This window comes from Setaria italica, chromosome II (genome assembly GCF_000263155.2).
Source record: "Setaria italica strain Yugu1 chromosome II, Setaria_italica_v2.0, whole genome shotgun sequence".
In the NCBI taxonomy this organism is placed as follows: Eukaryota; Viridiplantae; Streptophyta; class Magnoliopsida; order Poales; family Poaceae; genus Setaria; species Setaria italica.
The window spans coordinates 43,206,801-43,227,891 of record NC_028451.1 but is presented as its reverse complement, the minus strand read 5'-3'; the positions used below and the strand labels follow the sequence as shown (position 1 = coordinate 43,227,891).

The window sequence follows — 21,091 nt, the reverse complement described above, 5'->3', positions numbered from 1 at the left end:
CACGTGTTCCGGGATCCGGAAAAGCGGGCGAGAGCGGATCGAAAGAAGCCCAACGCAATTACGACCCCATAGAGAACACCACCAGACCAGCAGATCCAGCTCGAGAGCTAGGCCCGCGAGATCATATGACTAGCGGGCGATTTCGAGCGACCGCGACGTGCTAGCGTCACGGGCTCGTCGTAGCGGGAAAGCGATGTGCGTCGCCCCGGCCGTTCTGGATTAGATTAGCGCGGATTATTAATTGCGCGCACGCGGCCGCGATGTGCGCGACAACTTTTTCCAGGAAAAACCTGCGAATCCGCTGCACCAGTCCACCCCCGTAAAATAATCTGATCCATCGGCAAGCCCGAAAGGTGGTTGTTGGCTCGGCGCTGCTGCGCCGGATTACGCAAATGTGATCCGGATAAATTTGTGGATAACCCTTTGTTTTCTCTCCCGGCGGACGTGTAAAGTGATCGATCCCGGCCGTGGCCAGCAGGCAGCATCTACCAGCTACCGCCACCAGTTTCCTTCCGGGTACGCGCGCATGCCACACGTGACAGGATCCGATTCGGGGACGCGCCACCGGCCGCGCGTTTCGCTCGCGTTCACGATCGCGCTCATCGTTGGGCGGCGACGGGCCCGTTCCGTCAGCGTATCGCTGCTACGTGCTACCATATCCACACACATCACGGGTTCGTGACCTGGCCTTTGGTGTGCCTTCCAAGCTAGCCCCAATGGAGCTGCAGGACGGACGGTGCGCGCGTTGGCGCGCGCTGGAGCTGACTCCCCTGCAACGGCCTAGGACAGCAGCAGCACAGCGGTGCACGCATGTGGTACACGCATGGGACGGATCAGCAACGACCCCCACAGTGTAGGAGGCTGGCTAGGTTGCATGCAGACGTGCCAGCACATGATGCATGTCTGGCTTGAGCGAGAATGAGCGCAACAAAATTCAAAGCCGGCTGCGCACGAATTTCCTCGATCTTCCATCGGATAGGCACAGGTTTACGCCGCTTTTGGATGTGCCCGGAGCTGGGTTTCGTCAACACTGGATCAGACGGAAACGTTGGCATTGGCAATGCGAGGACTAATGACGCTGTCTTCGTTGAAGCTGCGAATTCAGAGGCCCCGCCGCGTGTGCTCCGAAGCCGTGGAAGTCAAGCACCCGGTGACTCAGCCAGCACCTGGAACGGAATTGATTCGGGGCTTCGGGCTGGTCCGCGGGTGGGCTCGGCGACGCCCACCGACCGTGCGGATTACGGGGGCGGAGGCAAGTGCGGAAGTGCGGCACGGTGTGGGCGCACGGTGTGGGCCGCGGACTGTGACAGCGCCACAGCGGGTCCGGCGGACCGGCGCCGTGGCCGGGGGGAGTCGGTCGTCCCACGACGGCGTACAGCTGGTGGAAACCGCGGTGGAGCCCGGGCCAAAGTTTCCGCGCTCCGCAGATACGCATGCGTCACCCGTCGGCGGCGACTCCCACTTGGACGGAGTGGACGAACGTGCACGGTGCACGCGCTCGAAACTTTGATCAGTGATGGCGGCAAACGACTTTCTAGTCCAGTCTGTTTATTTTTTAAAAAAATATTGGGTTGGATCCCCTAAACTTTGATCTTTTTATAAGTGATGGGGTATATATATGAAAACAATACCTTTACAACCGGTCACTTGCAGAGTGAACCTCTCAACGAACTCATGCTTGTCCGGTCAGCACATCCGCCTCTGCTTGGCACTTCCCCTTCGCAGGCAGCAGAGTAGAGCACCGAGGGAGAGGCTGGAAGCAAGCTCCCGAGGCCCGAGCGGACGAAGGAGCTTCAATTGATGAAAGGGCAACGGTGGCACGACAACCAAGTGGCTGTATACTTGAACTACTGAAGGTTCCACCGTATGGGCGCCTGTAAAATCATCACAAATATCAGAAACAGATGCATGTCGCCACGATGGCAAAATCCGATAGACGAGCAATGAAAGAATAAAGAAGAGGATCCTTACACTGTTACACACCAACCCAGTTCCAACTCCATCAGGAACTGGAAGACGTACCTTGATGCTAAGCGACAGGGGATTTTCATCACAGAGGATGCCATCACCGACAAATACCCGAATGCAACACTAACCCTGCCATGGGCAAACTAACCTACCCAAAAGTTACTTATTAGGAAGGCGTATATACATGCGGACGTCGGACCCTGGTTCCCCGAACTAGAGGCATGAAGGCTACCAAAGACGTGGAGGATGGAAGAGGACTCCATTTTTTCTCTCTTTAATTCAAAACGACTGACGCAGAATGTTAGGTGGGCTTGATGAGCCTCATTGAGCATGCAAACACCAGTCCCTTGACTCGGGAACACCACCACCCATTTCGAGTCTTGTGGGCTGTCCCAAATCGGCCTCGTTCGAGCCTTGTTCCTTCCTCTCGACCCAACATGAACCTGCTTCTGGAAAGAGAAAGGCCGAGAACCAAAGGCGTTGTTGGACTGAGTTTTAAACAGGCCTGCTGCCCATTAACTTACCAGTGCAGGCCAGCCCAGGTATTAATAATCGGCCCATTTAACAGAGCGGACGGGCACCAGGCTGCCAGCCAACCCACAGAAGAAAACAGAGATAAGTCTCGATAATTTTTGCCAGGCCCGCCGCCGACAGGTTCGGCCGACGGTGAGTCGGTGACAATCATCAGGTCGGACGTCGATGTACGATCAGGTGCACGGCCACACTCGCCACCGCACCCCAATTAAAATCCGATCGCTGTCTCCGCAAGTTTCATAGTGTCGAAGCCAGCCGTGGTCGGTATCTGATCGACACAAAACTCCACGAACTGCACCGTGACGATCACGCAGGAACAGCGAACGTGTAAAACTAAACCGGCAGCGACACCCACAGCACTGTCTGTACTCTGTAGGCTCGTCTGCTAACCCCAACCAGCATACACGTAATAGACGCACGACTGGCTACTACTGTAATCTAGTGGCAATGATTGATTAGCATTCAGCAGCGGCTCAAACGTGGTCTTGCTGTTTGTATGTTAAAAAATTACAGCCACCCCGGCGGCGGATCCAACCACTCGCCGACACGGTGCCCGCCGCGGCCGCGCCCACAAAACACACCGGACCAAGCAAAGCATCGCGCCGATCGTGAAAGCAAAAGCGGGTTCTCCTCTTCCTCCTTCCATTCCCCAAAGGAACATGGCCACAGAATAATCTGTTCACGGATCGCACTGAACCGGTGAAACCAGATTTAGAAATGCAAAGTCTGCGGCGGAAAAGGTAGAATGCGAGAAAACAAAGTAAAGAAGAGGCTGGAGCTGGGAGGTTAGGCGGGCACGAACACACACATGGCGGCCAGCCGGCGAAGTTCCAACACCAAGAGGGGTTGCGTGCTGACAGGCTGGTGTCCTGTTGCCGTCGCCACCGCCACGTTCAGTTCCACCCACCAATCATCTATCCCACCAGGCCACCACACACCATACCGTCCGGGACACCTACTACTTGCCCGCCACACGCCACCACGCGAGCGAGCTCGTCACTTGATCTTCCCTCATTCCCTTCGCCACGACGTTCCCTCGCCAGCTGCACCACTACCGCCGGCGCCGGCAGCTCGCTAGCTAAGGCAGATACTAGCTAGCCTACAACCATCGATGGCGCCGCGGCTGCTGGCGTGCTTTGGCCGGAGGGGCGGCGCGACGGCGTCGGCGCCGGACGAGCAGGAGGACCAGCAGCAGCAGCAGCAGGTAGCCCCGGGGCCGGTGCTGTTGGAGCTGTTCGCGTCGCAGGGGTGCGGGGCGTCGCCCGAGGCCGACGCCGTGGCGGCGCGGCTGGCGCAGGACTCCGCGGCTCAGCAGGAAGGCGGCGGCGGCGGGCCGGCCGTGGTGGTGCTGGCGTTCCACGTGGACTACTGGGACCACAGCGGGTGGAAGGACCCCTTCGCGTCCAGCGCCTGGACCGTGCGCCAGAAGGCCTACGTGGAGGCGCTCCGCCTCGACACGCTCTTCACGCCGCAGGTCGTCGTGCAGGGCCGTGCGCACTGCGTCGGCACCGAGCAGGACGCGCTCGCGCAGGCCGTCCGCGACGCGCCGCGATACCCGGCGCCCGCCATGAAGGTACTGTAATTACAACTTCCTTGCACATCCGATCCTGTTGCCATTGCCACCTTGTCATCTACACGGATACGGATTGTTGGATCATGTAGAAAGTGTTCAAAGCGGTCTGCAAATTTAAGAAGCGACAACCAGGATATCTGATTGCCTGTTGCTGTAGAACGTCTCATCAGCCACTGTTCTTATGCCGGATCTGCAATGAACAGTAATTCAGATCTACCGGATACATCTGGGTTCTGTAGATGCGGTGTCACTGTCACTGTAGATGCACCGTTGAAACCACGACCTGATCTGTTCTGATCCGCGTACGTTACGTAACGTGCAGGCGACGTTCCAGCGGCCGAACCCGACGACGCTGCAGGCGTCGTTCACGGGCACCCTGCGCAGCCGCGTGGAGGGCGCCGGCGGCGCGAGCGTGCTGGTGGCGCTGTACGAGAGCGGGCTGGTGACGGACTGCGGGCGCGGCGAGAACAAGGGCAAGTCTCTGCTGAACGACCACGTGGTGCGCCGCCTGGAGAAGGTGGCGGCGGTGCGGGAGGGCGCCTCCGCGAAGAAGTCCGTGTCCGGGACCGTCCAGTTCCCGCTCTGGGACGGCTTCCGCGCCGCCAAGTGCGGCGTTGTCCTCTTCGTCCAGAACGCCGCGCTGCAGGTGCTCGGCGTCCAGCACTTCGACCTGCCCGACAACGTCTGAGCTGTGTGGATGTGTGACGCACGGCTCGCGTTGGTGGTGCGGCCGGCGGCGTGCGTGATATTCTTTGTACGCAGCGTTTGATTGGCGTGGGTATTGTAGGCGATTATCGCACGGTGGTTAGATGCAAACCTGAGCACAGTATTCTTTTACTCTACTGCTACTACGTACTATATTGCGATTGGTGGTAATGGTCTAATGATCTCGAGGCTGTTGGAGTGTCGGTCTTCTTCGGGAGGATGTTGGTCGCTTCTTCAGTTCTTCTGCTGTTGTGAATATGGGCCTGGGCTTCTCATATCCGCGCGCGATGCGTGGTGGTTAATGGGCTGCGGGTGCCACCTCTTTTATGGGCCCAATTCTCTGGGTATGTGGTGTTTCTTGGCTGTGCGTAGGAGTTTCGAAATAGCACATGGGCTATAGCCTGTTGGGCTTTATAAACGAGAAGAGATTACTTCTAAAAATCTCTCACTCGTTCGTTAGTTGGATGGATTGGGAGTTTCAGAATCATGTTAACTTTGATACCGTATAAAAATCATGGTTATCCAGGCTTCCAGGTAGGTTCGATCCCACACAACATCACTACATCAGGCCTGAGGTCTTGCACCCTCTTTTCCTATCATATGCTTCGTGGAGCATTGGAAGCTTGTGGAACGATTCGTATACGGTTCAGCTAGAGCTAGGCGGTAGGCACGCTATAGAACCCTCTCCACGACGCCTAAATTGAGGGCACGTGGTGTGCCGGATCAACGTACGCCGCGGTTGGAGTCGTTGCCAACGCAAGTTTCGTTGACTCCTGCCACTGCCAGCCCAGGAACGTAGGAGATAAGGAGAGCCGCTACGGCCACCGGCCTCCGCCAATGACGGCACGCATGATGCCAGCCGCTGAGTGAGAGTTGCTTACTTGCTCTTGCAGACTTGCAATCTTGCTCCCACTCTTGGCTCTCCGGACGTATTGCAGGAGCTGGAGCGACGGCGCACGCGCGGTGCATGCACCGGCCGCGAGCACGCGTCCTGGAGACCACGGCGTGGGGGTCCCGTCGCGTCGTTTGCCCTCTCTCTCGCCCATGCTTCGTTTCCGTCACTCGGTCGCGTCGCGTCGCGCCACCCGTCCCGGGACGCGACCGCGGTGGCCCAGCGTCACGTGACACCACGTGAAAAAGCCGGCGCAGGCCAAAAGCCAACCGCGTCAGGCTCCAGCTCCGCATCGTTGTCCGACGCGAGTCAATCATATCCGTCGCTTGTCGCGGCATGTCCCTCGCGCTCGCTGCCTCGCTCTCCCCGGTGCGATCCTGTCGCCGTGTCGAGCTCCGGTGCCGCGCGGCTCGCGAAGGAATGATGCGCGCGGGGTGAGTGGTGACGAATCGAGGAGAGGACGGCGAGTGATCGACTAGGGGATTCGCGGCTGCGTTGCCAGGCCTTACCGGACCTTAGGATCTGCGCCAAAACGGTTGGTGCCCGTGCGGCCGACTTCTCCGATGAACTCTGAACCCGTGCGGCCAACGGTTGGGGCAGCTGCGACCTGTTCGGGCGGCGGGAGGCGCACCTCTGCGACGTCCTCGTGCGGTGTGGGTAATCGCGTACGTCCCGTCCCCTGCCCGGCCATCGGTCCATCGAGCCGCTTGCTTGCCTGAAATTATCTGCGGTAGGAACGGAACCCGCCTGAACTTCAGAGTTTGAAGCCGAGATCGGCGTTCGCCCAAGTGCTGCCTGGTCATGGGCTCGTAGGAGTCTGTTCGGCCGGCGCCGGGCTCAACTCAACGCGTTGCTGTGCCGATCCATCAGGATGCCGGCTACGTGATTGATCGACGAACTTAAAAAGTTGTTATATACAAATCCTTGTGAATTTGTGATGCCCGGGCCGGAGCGACACGAACTCCGCTCCCGCCCTTCGTTTTGACATGGTTGCTCGACGCTGGACACTTGGCACTTTGGCAGAGAGCTCTAATCGCTCAAACTCGACAGCGTTTGCTCTGACTGATCGATCGAAAGTTCCAGAGAGAAAGTAGCCGAAAGATTTTTTTTTCTTTTTCCCTAGTTCCATTCGATATCTACAGGAAGCATATGTACAAGATTACAGTACAGTAACCCTTTTGATGATCCCACAAATTTCCCAGATGTTAATCCCAAATCACCGAACCCCTCAACGCATCTCGCGATCGCGAGTTCATCAAAGGCCCCAGCAGGCCCGGTCCGGCCATTGAGCATCCGCAAAGGCCGAGGCCCCTACACCGACCGCCTGTCCCACCCATCCGCCGCCCCGTCACATTCACAAAACGGCCTTATCCTCTCAGCTGGGGCCCCAGCAGCTGAGGTACATGGCCTTGCGGAGCGACTCGTCGGCGCCGGCCTGCCTGCGGCCGTCGTCGGCGGCCGCCCGCGCCGCGGCCAGCGCCGCCGCCTGCGGGGCGAGCCCCGCCAGCCGGTCCCGCGCCCCGGCACCCGCCCCCGCCGCCGCGGCGGAGGGCGCCCTCTCCCGCTGCGCCCGCACGGCGGCCACCGTGGCCGCCGCCCACACCCGGCTCATGTGCGCCATCCTGTCAGAAACACGAGCCCCGTGTAGTGTTCTTACTACAGCTTTCCGCTGCTCGCGCCTACTAGCTTCCTTCCTTCTCTGTGCTACTCGCACGCTGCTGCTGGTGGTGGTGGAGCTGGGAGGTGTGGAAGGGTGGGAGAGGGAGTGGTATTTGTAGCGGGTGGGAGGGTAATTGCGGCTGGTGGTTTTGGTATTATCCTTTCCTGCGTCTCTTTTTCCTGGCCCAGTTGCTTGCGGGGCAGAGGATGAGGACGTGGCCGCTTTTGCCGCTGCATCTCGGCGAGTTTCTCGGCTGCTTCTCACGAGAGCTCCGTGAACTCCCAACTCCCATGTCCCAAGTCCCAGCCCGTCACGTGGTTCCCTCTTCTCGTTCACGTTTCGACTTGCTCCGCTCGCTATCGATTCCGTTCCAGGTTGAGTCCGGAGCACAGCACCCTAAGCACACTGTTCTTATATGTCTGTTTGAGGCATGGATTCTCTTGTGAAATCAACGTAAGTCATAAATCATATTGTCATCTCTATAGTAGGGTTGGTATACAGCTTTATGCAGTGCCACATCTATCTATCTATTGTCTTATTACAATAGTGTTAAAAGAAGCTATCACGTTCGCCGAGAGGGTTTAGAAATTTTCACATTAATTAGAAAAAAGAGAATAATATATATAATGTCGGATTTTACGGTCTATATTAACCAAAAGAGTTGAGGGTTTAGAAATTCCCACATTAATCAAAAAATAAGAATACGTACCATTGGATTTTATGATGATCCAACGATCATTATCAAAAGAGCCCATATTAAAAAACACAAAAAATCAAAAAATATAAACTATGCATGAAACCATAGCCATCATAAAATCAACCCTATCATATTCCGATAATCATAACTATGAGTTAGGCACGTATATATGGAAGCTAACATAAGGCAGCTCCTCCGACCTTGACATGTTGGAAGTTAGAACTTAGAACCAACACCGTTCATCTCCGAGACACATGGTTTCCGAAACTAATCTATCCATATATACGTATGTGTATAAAAAAACAGAGACAATCGCAACACGAAATCTTCTAGAGCAGTCACAAGCAAAAAACGATGCTAATTGGAGACATCTCGCAGTTCTCCAAGCACCCGCAATGGAGGTAGCTAGATTCAGCGTCCACACGATTGGAGGCACTTCTACAGTTATCGGTGACAATCCGTTTTGGTTCAACTTTCAAACGGGCAAAGTGCCATCTCATCTTATGTATTGCCAGGACTTGACCGGAGGCCGTCTGCAATGGTAGACAAGCGGCCTGGATCTAGAACGGATTGTAAGTTTGGTGTTGACAATATCCTCGCCAGTGGCCGGCTGCAAGCGTGGTCAGCGCACTAAAACGAACAGGCGAAAAGGTCTTAGTTTCAGCCCAAGTTGATGGGTTTTCCAAAAAGAACTGTTTCCAGGTATTTTCCATGAAGGGAACCAAATTCAGTTTTCATGTAGTAAAAGAAATTAAAGTCGCAAGGAACGCTGGATTGCTGGAACGGCAGGATAAGGCTTGGCCAGATTCTAAGCCTGCTTGCGTAGCTGCCGTCGCAACTCGCAAGGAGAGATTGATTCAGCAAAGGAAAGGATTTGGAATGTCATCATCATCGATGCTGATCAACCATGTGAGCAGCTACCGTCAGAATAATATTAGAAGCTAAATATCATATTACTCACAAGGTATTTTTCATGTACTATTTGTGACCGGATTTAGCAATTGCACTTCTAGATATAAAGAAAGCAAAATAGCATTTGCTGGGTTTACCAGGTATATTAGTTACATGATCGCAGTTCATAGAGCATTTTATGCTTCCTTTATTTAGCAATTTCCGGCTGGATTAATTCGATTTGGTTTATGGGTACGAGGAAAAGTTTTTTTTTGAAATAGCTTCCCTCTCCAATGTACGGACCAGGGGAAAGAGGTTCCTCCTAGCTGCCCAGTTCCACTCCAACACTTAACGAACACAAAATTAGCATTTTTTGATGGAAACACAAAATTAGCATTGTTAAGTGAAAGCTATAGGTAAAACTATTGTTGTACACGGATGCCATATTATTGCCATGAGTCAGTGGGTTGCTCATCATTCCTTCTTCTTCCTCTTCTCCTTCCTCTTTCTCTTCTTCCTCCTCTCTATCTTCTTCTTACACTCTCCATCCAAGGCTAAAAAATATGGGTGGGTGGGGCGTAGCTCCCCTAGCCGCCCTAGATCCACCCCTGCCATGAGTATACTAGGTTTTCAATTAGTCGACCCAACCAGAAATAAATTAAAATAACAAGCCCAAAATAAATATGTTACATATATTAGCTTTTAATTAATTTTATTAAACAAGAAATAGCATAGAAATCCAACAATTTCAGAAACATAGGAGGATATCAATTTTCCTGGAGGGCAGGAGATGACCGACAATATAAGGAGGAGCTCCAAGATATCTGATATGCCAAAAAAAAAGAGATGCAGGCATAATGGTGCTTCATCAAACCAGACACTCGATTTGGTGCGCCAGAGATGAACACAACAACGAGAGATGCTGAGGCATGGTTGGCAATTGTGAGGTCAGACATGTGAAATTATAAGCCAAAGCCACCGCCCATCGCAGCTCACGATGGGGAGGTTGGAATAGGACGGATTTGTTGAGTGAAAATAGTGGGTAGTGCAAGCGTGCGTGAGTCAGAACCAAAAAAAGCACCACTAAGGATTTTACATCCCTATGATATGATCAAAATTCTAGAGGAACTAAGATGAAGCGGTTAATTAACTTCAAATGCATGGAAACTGGATCAATGGTAAAATGTTAACCCACAAAATTTGAAACAAGATTGATGTGTGCACATCAAGAAGCCGAGTGAAGCTCCACTAAATAAACCTTACAAATATGTCACAGCAATCTAGCCCACACTATTTGCGCGGGCCACCTAACTAGTTTGTAGAATTGTAGCTGGTGAGTGACGAGCAAAACATTAATGGAGCGGTGAACAATGGTCCTTTACTAGTATCTTCTAATTTTATGGGCTACTCTTTTCTTGGTTTGAGAAATAATATAGGATGAACCGTAGTCTGATCTCACTAGAATTATTGTGATGACCTTTGGAACAAAAAGTATTATTATGATGATCCTATGATAGACCATCCTATCCATGATAACTTACAGCACGATTGGATGGCGTTATGACATTGTCCGGAATCATCCGAGCCTAAACCTGAAGCTAATCTTCTTGTTTGGTTTTGCGATACGAGCCTAAACCTCAAGATGTCCTTCCAAAGCCACAAACGAGCATATTTCCTTGGTCCGCATCATTCGACATAAAAACGGCAGACGATGTCATTCCGCATGACTCCAACCCGGACCGATTGCTTCTACAGACCAAACATGCTGTTAGTTGATCCCTTGGAGTTGCTGGTCTTATTCTTGGACTTTCAAAACATTCCTGAAGCATAATCCTGCCGAGACGGCTCGCGGGAGAACCCGGGTGCAATGGCGCGAGATGATTGCCTTATCGGTTCGTACCCGCTTGAGTGAGACTACCACAGGTGCCGAGGCTTATCCCGAGGCGCGGTGGTGAGTCATCGTTTTCCATCATCTGGCAGTGGGCACCTCCTGCTTTGTCGCTTTGGATGCTGCCGCGTCCCACTCTTGTCCATTTCTCCACCTCTTCTGTTTAGAGTATTTCAGACTAAATTATGGTGATGGTTGACACCGATAATTGGTCCTACTCTTGGGATAACACACGATAATATTACCCTGGGATTCTATCTTGATGATGCAGTCCCTGCTACTACTTGGCCTGGCCAAGTCATATTCATCAAAGTTTCTGCAATTGTGTGCAAGAAAAAAAAAAGCACACAACAAAAGGGGTGCATATCCATACATGTCAAGCTTGGTCATAGAACTAACTGATCCATATTTATAAGTTCATCTTGTTACTAATGTACATGTCAGCTTGGTTGTAGGCTTGTAGCTTTGCTCTAGCTTGAGCCTTGGACGAGCATCCAACCAAGAACACGATGGTTCCTGGATTCGGAGCTCGGCGAGGACGAACGCAGATGTTGCAATTGTTATCGAGAGATCTCATTGATCGAAACATGTACATGCAGATGCAGTTGCGGCACTGGCCACTCCGCCGCGGCTGCAGACTGCAGAGCCTTAGCTTGGCCCCCAGCAGCTGAGGTACATGACCATCCTCAGCGACTCCTCGGCGCCGTGGCCGCCGCCGCCGTCGACCCTGCCGGCCGACGACGACGACCGCGCCGCGAGCACCGGCGCGGCGCCCCGCTTCGCCGCCGACGAGCACGGCTTGGCCACCTGCTTCTTGAGCTCCATGGCGGCGCCCAGCGTCACCGCCATGTACGCTTTGCTCGCCACTGCAAACCTCATCCTCCCCTGTGCAGCTGTGCTGCGTTCTGACTCAAAAACTTGGACAAACTCCTCAAGAACGTGAGCGTACATGGAGTATTGTGCAGCAGAATGAGCTATATATACACATGTCATATGTGTTGACGTGCCGTGCGTTGATGTCAGTGGCCAATGGTTTTGCGGGCAGCTCGGGAAACAGGTGGGCGGGCGGACCATTGGTTCCGCCAAACCGGGAGCTCCTGCCGGCCTCCGAGTCCATGGTATGGCTCCTGGCTCATGGAGTCATGAAGCCACATCTGATTTGGATGGGCACTGCAGTTAGAGGCGCTTGTCCTCTCTGCAGCATCCAGTTCATCTTGCCTGAACCTGCTTTGCTCTCGCATCACTTTTAAGTCGTCACGCTCAGCTCTTCAGTTCCTTCACGTCCCTGTCGGTTCATACTAATCGCCAAGTTTCGAGTCTCCAATGCAGTAACTTTCAGTGGGCTTTGGATTTGAATTGGGAGTAAGCTGGTCGCTTTGGTTTCTGTCTTTCTGAAGTTAAACCACCTGCGGATATGGCAGATGAAATGCAGATAGAGACTAGAGAGTACTGTCGACTGAGATGGATAATGGATAGGTTCTATGATCTGGAGCATTATCCGTTATGAACATGCAAGAAGCGGCCGAGAATCAAGCCTTAGCTTCTTGCTGCATGTGCTCGCTTGAATTTTGCTCCTGACGCTGCATTAAGATAAACAATATAGTACTCGGCTAGGACCTGATGGTTATCCTTACATGAATTAAGAAGCGAGTGAGACAAATATCAATCTCTCTAACGGGCATGAGAAACCAGTTTGACTTCTTTAAAAAATCTCCCTCGGTAAAATTATTTTTAGAATTCAACCCTCGGTAACATTATGGTAGTGTACCTCTCGCATATGCTTTAGTTCTTTTCAGGACAACAAAATTAGCATCAAAGGACACAGTAAATAGTTTCTTGTAACTGTCAGTAATGTGTCAATGTAAAACTACATACCTTTCTAAAAGAGAACAGTAGTTAACAAGAAGATTAGCTGGATCACTAATAAACAATAACGATGATTAAAGTGACATGGTCACAGATAATTGCATAGACAGACTATCTGAGATCCATTGCAGATATTATATGCGTATACAAAGATCTCACGAATCTCATCGTGGAATATCATCACTTGTAGCTTTCTGGTCATGTCCTACATTTTGCACACAAGTGGATGTCGCAATCGAATAAACTGGTAAACATCAAGCGGTTTTATATTGCGTTAGGAGACAAACCATTGTGTTATGCGACTTGCGGTGATTTACACGATTAAAATAGCTGCTAGGTAGTTAAATGAATCACTAGTGTGTTGATAAGGACGTCTGATCCTTGTTCATTACTCCTAGATCAGTACCATTCACAGTGACATGTATTCACATAATATCAAGCTATCGATTCTATACCTATGAACATATCTTTCCATCGAGTGTAAATAGGTGACAAATTCATCAAATGGAATCGAACTAGTTGAGAAACAGGCGCCTGTGCTACTTAACAACCAAGAAGATTCATCCAGGTGGCCACTTACAGAAAATGTGATATTCACAGTGCAATCGATGTATATATAGATCTTTTCTGAACTAGTATACCCCTAACATATTTCTTGGTTCTATATGCAACCGAAGCTTGGAGCTCAATACAAATCATTTATATTTCATTATACCGTGGCATTGTAAAACTTGCATCAGTAGGCTGTACATGTGGTGCAGTGTAATTTAATCTTGGAGATATGGTTTAGGAATCAAGAAAGTCATGGCCGATCACAGATTAAATTACCATGGCAATAGCTACATTCGATACCGGCGATGTTATCAACAACAGATCTCACGCTCGAGAAAAAGATAGGGCAGTTTCGTAATACTCAAACCAATTATCATGAGAAGGGCAACCTAAACAGTAAAGTAATTTGGCTTCTTAAAATTAAGATTACATACCAACACAACAGACAGATGAAGAAAAAGGTGAGCAATGCTGCAACAGGTTTTAAGTTTTCTATAAATTCAGATTAATATGATCCACCCCACCCCCAATCAGCACGGCATTTGCACGACAATATAAACAGGAAGCAGATATCCTACATGGCACTCGCCTCAACCTGTTCTGATGCCAACAATTATACGCTTTATTTTGCTCCGACAAACAAACGCATCCAGCACTAGCACCCACCAACAAATTTGTTAACACAATTACACGAAGAAGTACCGATAATACCGGAGGTTAGCTTGTCCTTTGGGGACTGATCCTGCAAGCACAACCCTAGACTACCACATACACTACACTACAACAAAACCTAAGAGTTTACAGGAATGTCACAGCCCTTGTTGAAGCCATATGCATAGATTGTGGGGCAGCAGAAGGTACAATTTACACCGAATCGACCACTTCAACCTGCTGTTGCGCGAGGTATCTTTCCCTCCGCTCTTTCTGCAATGAACACAAGTAATGATGGATTTTAGCACTGAGCCGGACAGAGCCAGAAGATTTCATGTCAGCTGAGAAAGCCTGAGAGGCATACCCATTCATCAATGACAAGCCCTTCACCAACTATTTTTGGGCCATTTTCTTCTGGAGGTTTCTTCCGTGCCTCAAGTGCAGCTTCTGCCTCAGCTAATTGGTTATTGAGCTTTTCCAGTTGCTTTGGAAAAGAATGAGTGAGTGAGATTGTTCAAATTCAAGAGTCCATCAAAATATTCACAAAGAAAATTTTTGTTATTATCATTTACTTACAGGGCTTTGACCGTTTATATCCAAGAAAACAACCTTCAGGATCTTCTCAACAACAGCTTGATCCTTCTGCTCATCAAACTGCATCAATAAAAAAAAAGGTTAGTTTTCCAAACAGAAAAATGAACTACTGAGTCCACAACAGAAGTTACTGATAATTGGGGAAACTCACATCCACATGATATAAACAAAAAATTGCAGGAAAAAAAAAGGTTCAGAGTTCTTTTTTTTCTCAAACACACAGGAGAGCTGCATAACTTTGTATTGAAGAGAGAGCGTTGGCCCAAAAACACAAACTCCTCCAAACACAAAAGTAACAAAACCACACCACCCTCACACAAACATGAACACACCTCGGTGAAGAATATAAGACAAGATGCATATTAACTTTACAGGAACATGACCCACAGAACACAACTGTACTTGCCACAAGGCTCTGAGCCCCTTCATAAGTTCAGAGTTTCTGGAACCCTATAGCATATGGATCTCAATAGTATCATGTATTGGATCAAGGATATGAAACATGAATTGTCCCATGTCCATTCAACTCAAAACACCAAATGCAAAATGGGTCAGATTCGTAAGATGCAAAATGTTAGCAAATTGTTCAACTAGGATCACCCTATCAACTAATTGCTTTTAAGTTTTAAGAAACAAAATGTCCCCTTTAGTTGAATCCCCAAATTATGCATTGTATTACAAAATTAATACAATACTGAGACATTGTTTGGAAACATAGAGAGTAAAGAATTTACTGGACAGCAAAGCTAAGACATTGACCAACCTAGGAGGAAACGATGGCATTCTAAGTAAGAAGAAATAAGGACCCAAATTTAAGTTGAAGGGAACACGAACCTAGGTGGTGGGAGTGCACACCCACACATCCCACCAACTGAGCTAATCTCAGTTCCCCTGTACAGGCGGCATCACATGAAAAGGCTCTAAAAAATGACCACATGAGATTTGCTCTATGTCATGAAATATATCATACAAAGTAAGGGTAAGGGGATGATACGGGCCTTGCGGGCGTGTAAGGATTCAGCCCAAATACTCTCTACAATCAAATTACAGGCAGATGCCATAAATTTTCATTATGTGGCAACCGATAACAACCTTATAATCCACCCTAGCAGCCCCTAAATCCCGAATCACTAATTGCGTAATTAATATATATGTTGTTTAATTTCCAGGAATAGAGTGGTCAGTAAATTTTATTTAACCGTAACTCAAAATGTATCTCGCTCGTTCAGTTTGAGGAACGAATGAGTTTAGTCCTTCACAGCTTGAAACATTCATAAGCTTTTAAGTCTACTACAATAAGGAAGAATAGTAACTATCACAAAAAAAAGTAAGAATGGTGTCATCCTACCAAAATCATACCCATGGAGGACCAATCCACCCTAGTTGAGCAGGTCCCCAAAATCACACACCCAATAAATTAATTACCCAACTTAGTGGGCTTACTTTAGCCATAAGCTCGGAATAAGACTTCCTGCCAAGCTCATCCTACCCAAGGTGTATGCCAACAATGTGTCAACTCTCTTGCCACCACACAACCTTCCTTTTCAACACAAACACTATCATCTCTGGGAATATTTTCCTACTTAGCCTCCATGGAGATCCACCAAGCGACCTCCCAGGGTACCACCTAGGTCAACCAAGTGACCTCGCACCTAGGGCATCATTTGTGACTAAGGCGGCAAGGCACTAACCTCTAAAGTTACCATACTCTCCCACCTCTTTAACCAGCCATGATTTTGGTATAAATCAAACAAGAACGCAGGACAAGCTACTAACCAGTTCTGGTGCATATTCCATTGGTCCCTTCACCTTCAAGCTCAAAATCTTGAATTTGACCTTGCACTTTTGTAGAACATTCTCATTATTCTCTGGGTGCTCCACAAACTTAAAAACTGGCAAGTTAGAAACATGAAACAATAAGCACCAAAACAGAATACTGGGAGGCCTTGTTGTTATTCAAATACAGACCCAAGGTTATAGAGGTATTACCAGTTGCTATAATAGTCTCCCCAGGGGCAAGGACAGCTCCAGGAGGGCGCATGAAGCAACTCTTGGGTGCAGTTGTTTGAAACTAGAGATTCAAATATCAGTTAACGGCCAGAAAAAAAAATCATTACCAACAAAACTAGTGTAAACACTGCTGATTCAACACATACTCTGTTGGAGTAGAGTTGTGCAATGCAATATACAAACCTTAAATGCTACATGGGACTTGCTTGTATTCTTTATCCTAATTGCACTTTTGACCTGCTTTCCTGGTTCATCTATACAAGGCAAGACAGGAATGTCATTAACTTCTCATCACAAAATAGCAAACATTAATCAAATACAAGGTTGAATGGAAACATTTTTCTCATTTGTTGCTGCTATTACTAATTAAAAAATAAGACCACTAGTGATTATGCAAGTATTAAGCTGAAAATAAATCAAGCCTGGGAGTGATTTAGCCAATCAAGCATTTTTCTTGTCCTTTCAATTAGCTATCCGATTCTGACAAGGGTTCTAGTCCTAGACGACATTTCAGCTTCAATAAAGTAACAAGGTATTTGGCATCCGAAGAGTTGAGAATTTGCTCGAGGCAAAGAAGAACAATCCGATTTTAAAAACATGGCAACCTACCATAACTGCCTTACTCATGTAACAGTGTGTTGCAAACACAACATTATCTAACAGAATCTAAGAGTATTGTAAGATCATCAGAAAGCTGCAGTAAATTTGCTCAATAGCTATGTTTCGATTCTATGTTCTATCACAGGCTCACAGCCAACTTGAGAAATAAAGACTTCTATGTATGTATCATTTACATGTTCAGCCGCAGCAAACTTGCGCATCATAGCATCAACAATCAACCAAAAAAAAAATTGCAACATAAAGTAGATCATAATCTCACACCCCCATCTACCAGGGTAGGTGTTCTGTCGCCCAAGTGTTACATACCAAACAACTGCTGCAAACAGGCACTTGATTACACCGACATACTCACATACCACATTAAGGCTATACCAATGTGACACCATCAAGTAGTTTCCATACCCTGCCATGTCACGTGGACACAACTCTAGACACCATTTTTTCCAATGCACCATGCCTATCCATAGGCCAAGAAATTGGTTACTCACTCCATTCTATCCCTCCTGTCTATTACTCATCTAATCCTCCCCACCTATTATGAAGACAGCATCCCTATGAGATCCAAACACCCCCAGACTATAAGAATCCAACCACCCAGACACCATCCCTTGTGTGGATTATAAGAATCCAACCACCCAGACTATAAGAATCCAATTAGTTCCCTCAACCCTACTATTTGGAGAGGGGTTAGAGAGAGAGAAAGGGACAGACAGCATTTATTAGGGCAGAATCCAGATAATAATCCTTATCCACTATCCAGATTCTTATAATCCCTATGAGATCAAAACATGCCCAATGTTTTGCATGAGACCCGGTTTTGTCCTCTCATCCCTCTCTCCCTTATTTAATACAGTGCCAAATCAGCTAAAAATCTAAGGCAGCAACGTAGTTAATGCTATGAAAACAATCCTACTTGAAGTTCAGTTCCAGAATCTTGTGAGTTCAAGTCTTCTACTGAAAATTCATTAATGGTACTCCCTGCTGGAACTTCTACTGCACAACAAGTGTCCATTAAGATTTAGATCCAACTCCAGATTGATGATATCCTAACCTCTACACCAAGATCAAGAAAACCGGGTGGAAATGGACCCAAGGTGTGTATCCCGGTCATGCTCAAAAAGGTATTTATCCCAGTCGCCGACCAAAACCAAACCCCAACGAATACATTCCAAGAATCAAGCAACTCATTCACCAAATCGACCGCCACTTCCTCGACAGATAACTTCGGAATAGCTAAGATCGCGCAAAACTAATAAATAATTGCAGAAAGAACATAGCGGAATCGAAGGGTTTTAGGCATGCGACATACTAAGCAGATCAGGGCAAAATGGCAACTTTCCAGACTACTCGACAGGAGATCCCAAAATTAAACAAGCAGGAGTTAAAAGAGAGCTTTAATTTCTCGCGTCCTCACATGGGAAGTAGAGCTTGTTGGCCGGATCGAGTCTGAGGCGGCGGCGGGCCGGCAGCAGCGACTTGGCCACGGACGAGATCGAACCCGCCGACGCCCCCTGCGCGCCTCCGTCCCCAGCGACGGGCGCCTCGTGGCCGTACCGGCCGGCGGAGTGGTGGATCCCGGACGACGACGACGACGACTGCGGAGGCGGCGCCGCCGGCGCCCCGCCCGCCTGCCGGAAGGGCATGCGGCAGAGGTTCCAGAGCTTCCCGCCGCCGGAGTCGCCTCCGGCGGGCGCGTGCCTCTCCTCGCCGGAGATCGCCATGACGCAAGTTACCAGTTACCACACCAAGCGCGGTGTGGCTTGGCTTGTGGTCCGGGGTGGCTGCTGCGCTCACGCTCTCCCCACTCTTCTAAAGTGATCTCCTTTTCTTTCACCGTTTCACCTCCAGCTTTCTCTACAGTGCGCTCTGCATCCTTGATCTCGCCCCTTTTATCGCGTCTTTTTCCAGTTGACTTTTATTTGATGGCCTGTGGACCGCGGCTTTATGCTGCTGCTGCTACAGTGAAGCTAATCATGGGCCCGTGATGGATCTGCTACTGTTTTCTATGCACCACCCGGACCGAGGAGGAACGAGGAAGGAGGTGACAGCAGTGAAACTCTGAAAGCATACATGTTCCCGTCCAGTTGTAGCTTGAAGCGTTGCTTTTGTCAATTCTTCCCCGGCGATGGATCCATGGTGATGCACGGGCACAGAGCTAAAAATTTCTTTGCGGTAAACAGCTTAGTTTGACAACCTTAGATAGCTAAAGTTGTAATGCTGCTTCATCAAAATTAAAAATGTGCGGCAACATTGGTTTTCTTCTAGGTTTAGGGTTCATCTTCATCACACCAACGGTGTTTGAGTGACATTAATACAACTGATAACAAGTTCGGGTGGCAATGGACAACGATAATAATGGCAAATGATATGGAGAGTGAACCACCAATGAAGGAGATGATAAAGCGGGAATGAAACCCAACAAAATAAGGAGTATGCCCATGGCGGCAGCAAGATATTGCATGATCAGTATCAAAAAAAATAATGTACAAGCTAGTAATGGGTTATTGTTTTTTCTTAGGCGTTACTGCTTTTGTTATCTTATAATATGGTGGCAGCAAGATAACGTTATCTTATAATAAAATTGTATTTTTGAAGAACATCTATCATACATACTACAAGATAATATTACATCTATCTTATAGTATTCATGTACTAAAAGGCATGAATCGAGTCTCTTGTTCAAAGGACAACACCTTCGCATGCAAATGAAAGATGCAAATAATATTGCTAATTGTTTACACACCTTTACATAAACACGTCTAAAGGAAAGAAACACAACACTTGGAAGGGAAAAAAGTATGAGAGGGAAAGAATACGCCATCTTTAGAAGAGAAAATACAACACGTGCGATTGGAAAAGTCAAATCTCTATTATTGCTTAAAGAGGAAAGCAACCAGCAACCAGATAGTTTGGATATCAAAGACCTTAAACAATCAAACTCAAATGTCAAGTTTTCTTTTGAATATTCCATTGAGTTCCACAAAGCTCTGTATTTTTGTATGTCGATAACTTCTAGTGCGAAATGAATAAATTATAACAATTTACACCACTAACCTCTTGGGATGCATTTATTTGTTAAGGATGTTCTATTAATTTTACACTACCTATTGCTAATACATTACATTTATATTTTATTTTGTGCTATTATTACCGTGCTTACCAAATGTATAGCAAAATTCTCAGCTAAAGAAGTTTTGAATTTACCATACCTTTTTATGATATTCTACTTCTCCATGCTCATTGCCAGTAGCGATGAGTATTAATGGTTGTTAAAAGGTGTTTATTAAAGTGAGTAAGAACTAATAACATCGGAGCTAAAAAGTTATATAGGATGATAAGCCTCCTATGATTTGTTGATTCTACCTGTTTACCCCTTTCGTTCGCTTTTCTCTTTGGCTCCCCAAAGTTTAGTATATGACTTATAACTTTATCACACCACATGACCAAAATATGTTCACTTCTTCCATCATACTCCTTTTATTTTTTAAATATGTAACATTTAGGATAAGCTAATTAGATAAAAAAAATACCCAAATATCTTTGTTTTGCTCGTAAGATAGTTTTCACAAGAGTTGATACAGTTTTTGTTCATAAAAGTGGATGATATTTTGTCTCAGTTGACAATCTAAAGTGGAAATATTGCATGCTATATGTTATTTTTTTTGCTACATAACAAGAAATTATACTATGAAAACATTTCACATCTCACATTTAGAGATGAAAAGCTTTCATGAAAACATATTGCAATTTTTGCTCATATATATGCTATGTACAAAAAAATAAACCGTCTTACATTTCACAACTCAGGTTGGAGATATACAAAAAGTTTCAAAGAAGCATATTTGCAACAAATGGTCTATACCTACCAAACATTCATGTGTTCTTGTGCTCCAGAATATCAGTAGGTCCCGTATCCTAATTCTCACTCGAGTTCAAGGAGCATTATCACTTTAAGACAACATCAACTTCTACAAACAAATAAATTATTC

The 21,091-nt window shown here is 47.9% G+C and overlaps 4 protein-coding genes across 4 annotated transcripts; 1 reads left to right on the top strand and 3 right to left on the bottom strand.

The window, feature by feature from the left end:
* Positions 1-3,275: 3,275 nt before the first annotated feature.
* Positions 3,276-5,017, top strand: LOC101785046. Its single transcript, XM_004957960.4, has 2 exons — positions 3,276-4,075; positions 4,398-5,017. Exons 1-2 carry the CDS (start codon positions 3,614-3,616, stop codon positions 4,761-4,763), a joined length of 828 nt encoding a protein of 275 aa, XP_004958017.1. The 5' UTR covers positions 3,276-3,613; the 3' UTR covers positions 4,764-5,017.
* A 1,685-nt stretch (positions 5,018-6,702) lies between these two features.
* Positions 6,703-7,435, bottom strand: LOC111256292. Its single transcript, XM_022824080.1, has one exon. It carries the CDS (start codon positions 7,291-7,293, stop codon positions 7,048-7,050), a length of 246 nt encoding a protein of 81 aa, XP_022679815.1. The 5' UTR covers positions 7,294-7,435; the 3' UTR covers positions 6,703-7,047.
* Positions 7,436-11,111: 3,676 nt separating this feature from the next.
* Positions 11,112-12,184, bottom strand: LOC101784258. Its single transcript, XM_004957958.2, has one exon. It carries the CDS (start codon positions 11,880-11,882, stop codon positions 11,457-11,459), a length of 426 nt encoding a protein of 141 aa, XP_004958015.2. The 5' UTR covers positions 11,883-12,184; the 3' UTR covers positions 11,112-11,456.
* Positions 12,185-13,695: 1,511 nt separating this feature from the next.
* Positions 13,696-18,973, bottom strand: LOC101783846 (vesicle-associated protein 4-2). Its single transcript, XM_004957957.4, has 7 exons — positions 18,517-18,973; positions 16,665-16,735; positions 16,461-16,542; positions 16,248-16,363; positions 14,454-14,531; positions 14,242-14,361; positions 13,696-14,150 (listed from the first exon to the last, which is right to left on the bottom strand). Exons 1-7 carry the CDS (start codon positions 18,821-18,823, stop codon positions 14,091-14,093), a joined length of 834 nt encoding a protein of 277 aa, XP_004958014.1. The 5' UTR covers positions 18,824-18,973; the 3' UTR covers positions 13,696-14,090.
* Positions 18,974-21,091: the final 2,118 nt, after the last annotated feature.

Coding starts and splice junctions, on each gene's coding strand:
- LOC101783846 (XM_004957957.4), bottom strand. CDS start 18,823: ATGGCGATCTCCGGCGAGGAGAGGCACGCGCCCGCCGGAGGCGACTCC. Junction 16,364..16,460: donor GGAGACTATTATAGCAACTG/GTAATACCTCTA, acceptor CTAACTTGCCAG/TTTTTAAGTTTGTGGAGCAC. Junction 14,362..14,453: donor ATATAAACGGTCAAAGCCCT/GTAAGTAAATGA, acceptor TCTTTTCCAAAG/CAACTGGAAAAGCTCAATAA.
- LOC101785046 (XM_004957960.4), top strand. CDS start 3,614: ATGGCGCCGCGGCTGCTGGCGTGCTTTGGCCGGAGGGGCGGCGCGACG. Junction 4,076..4,397: donor ACCCGGCGCCCGCCATGAAG/GTACTGTAATTA, acceptor CGTAACGTGCAG/GCGACGTTCCAGCGGCCGAA.
- LOC111256292 (XM_022824080.1), bottom strand. CDS start 7,293: ATGGCGCACATGAGCCGGGTGTGGGCGGCGGCCACGGTGGCCGCCGTG.
- LOC101784258 (XM_004957958.2), bottom strand. CDS start 11,882: ATGGTCCGCCCGCCCACCTGTTTCCCGAGCTGCCCGCAAAACCATTGG.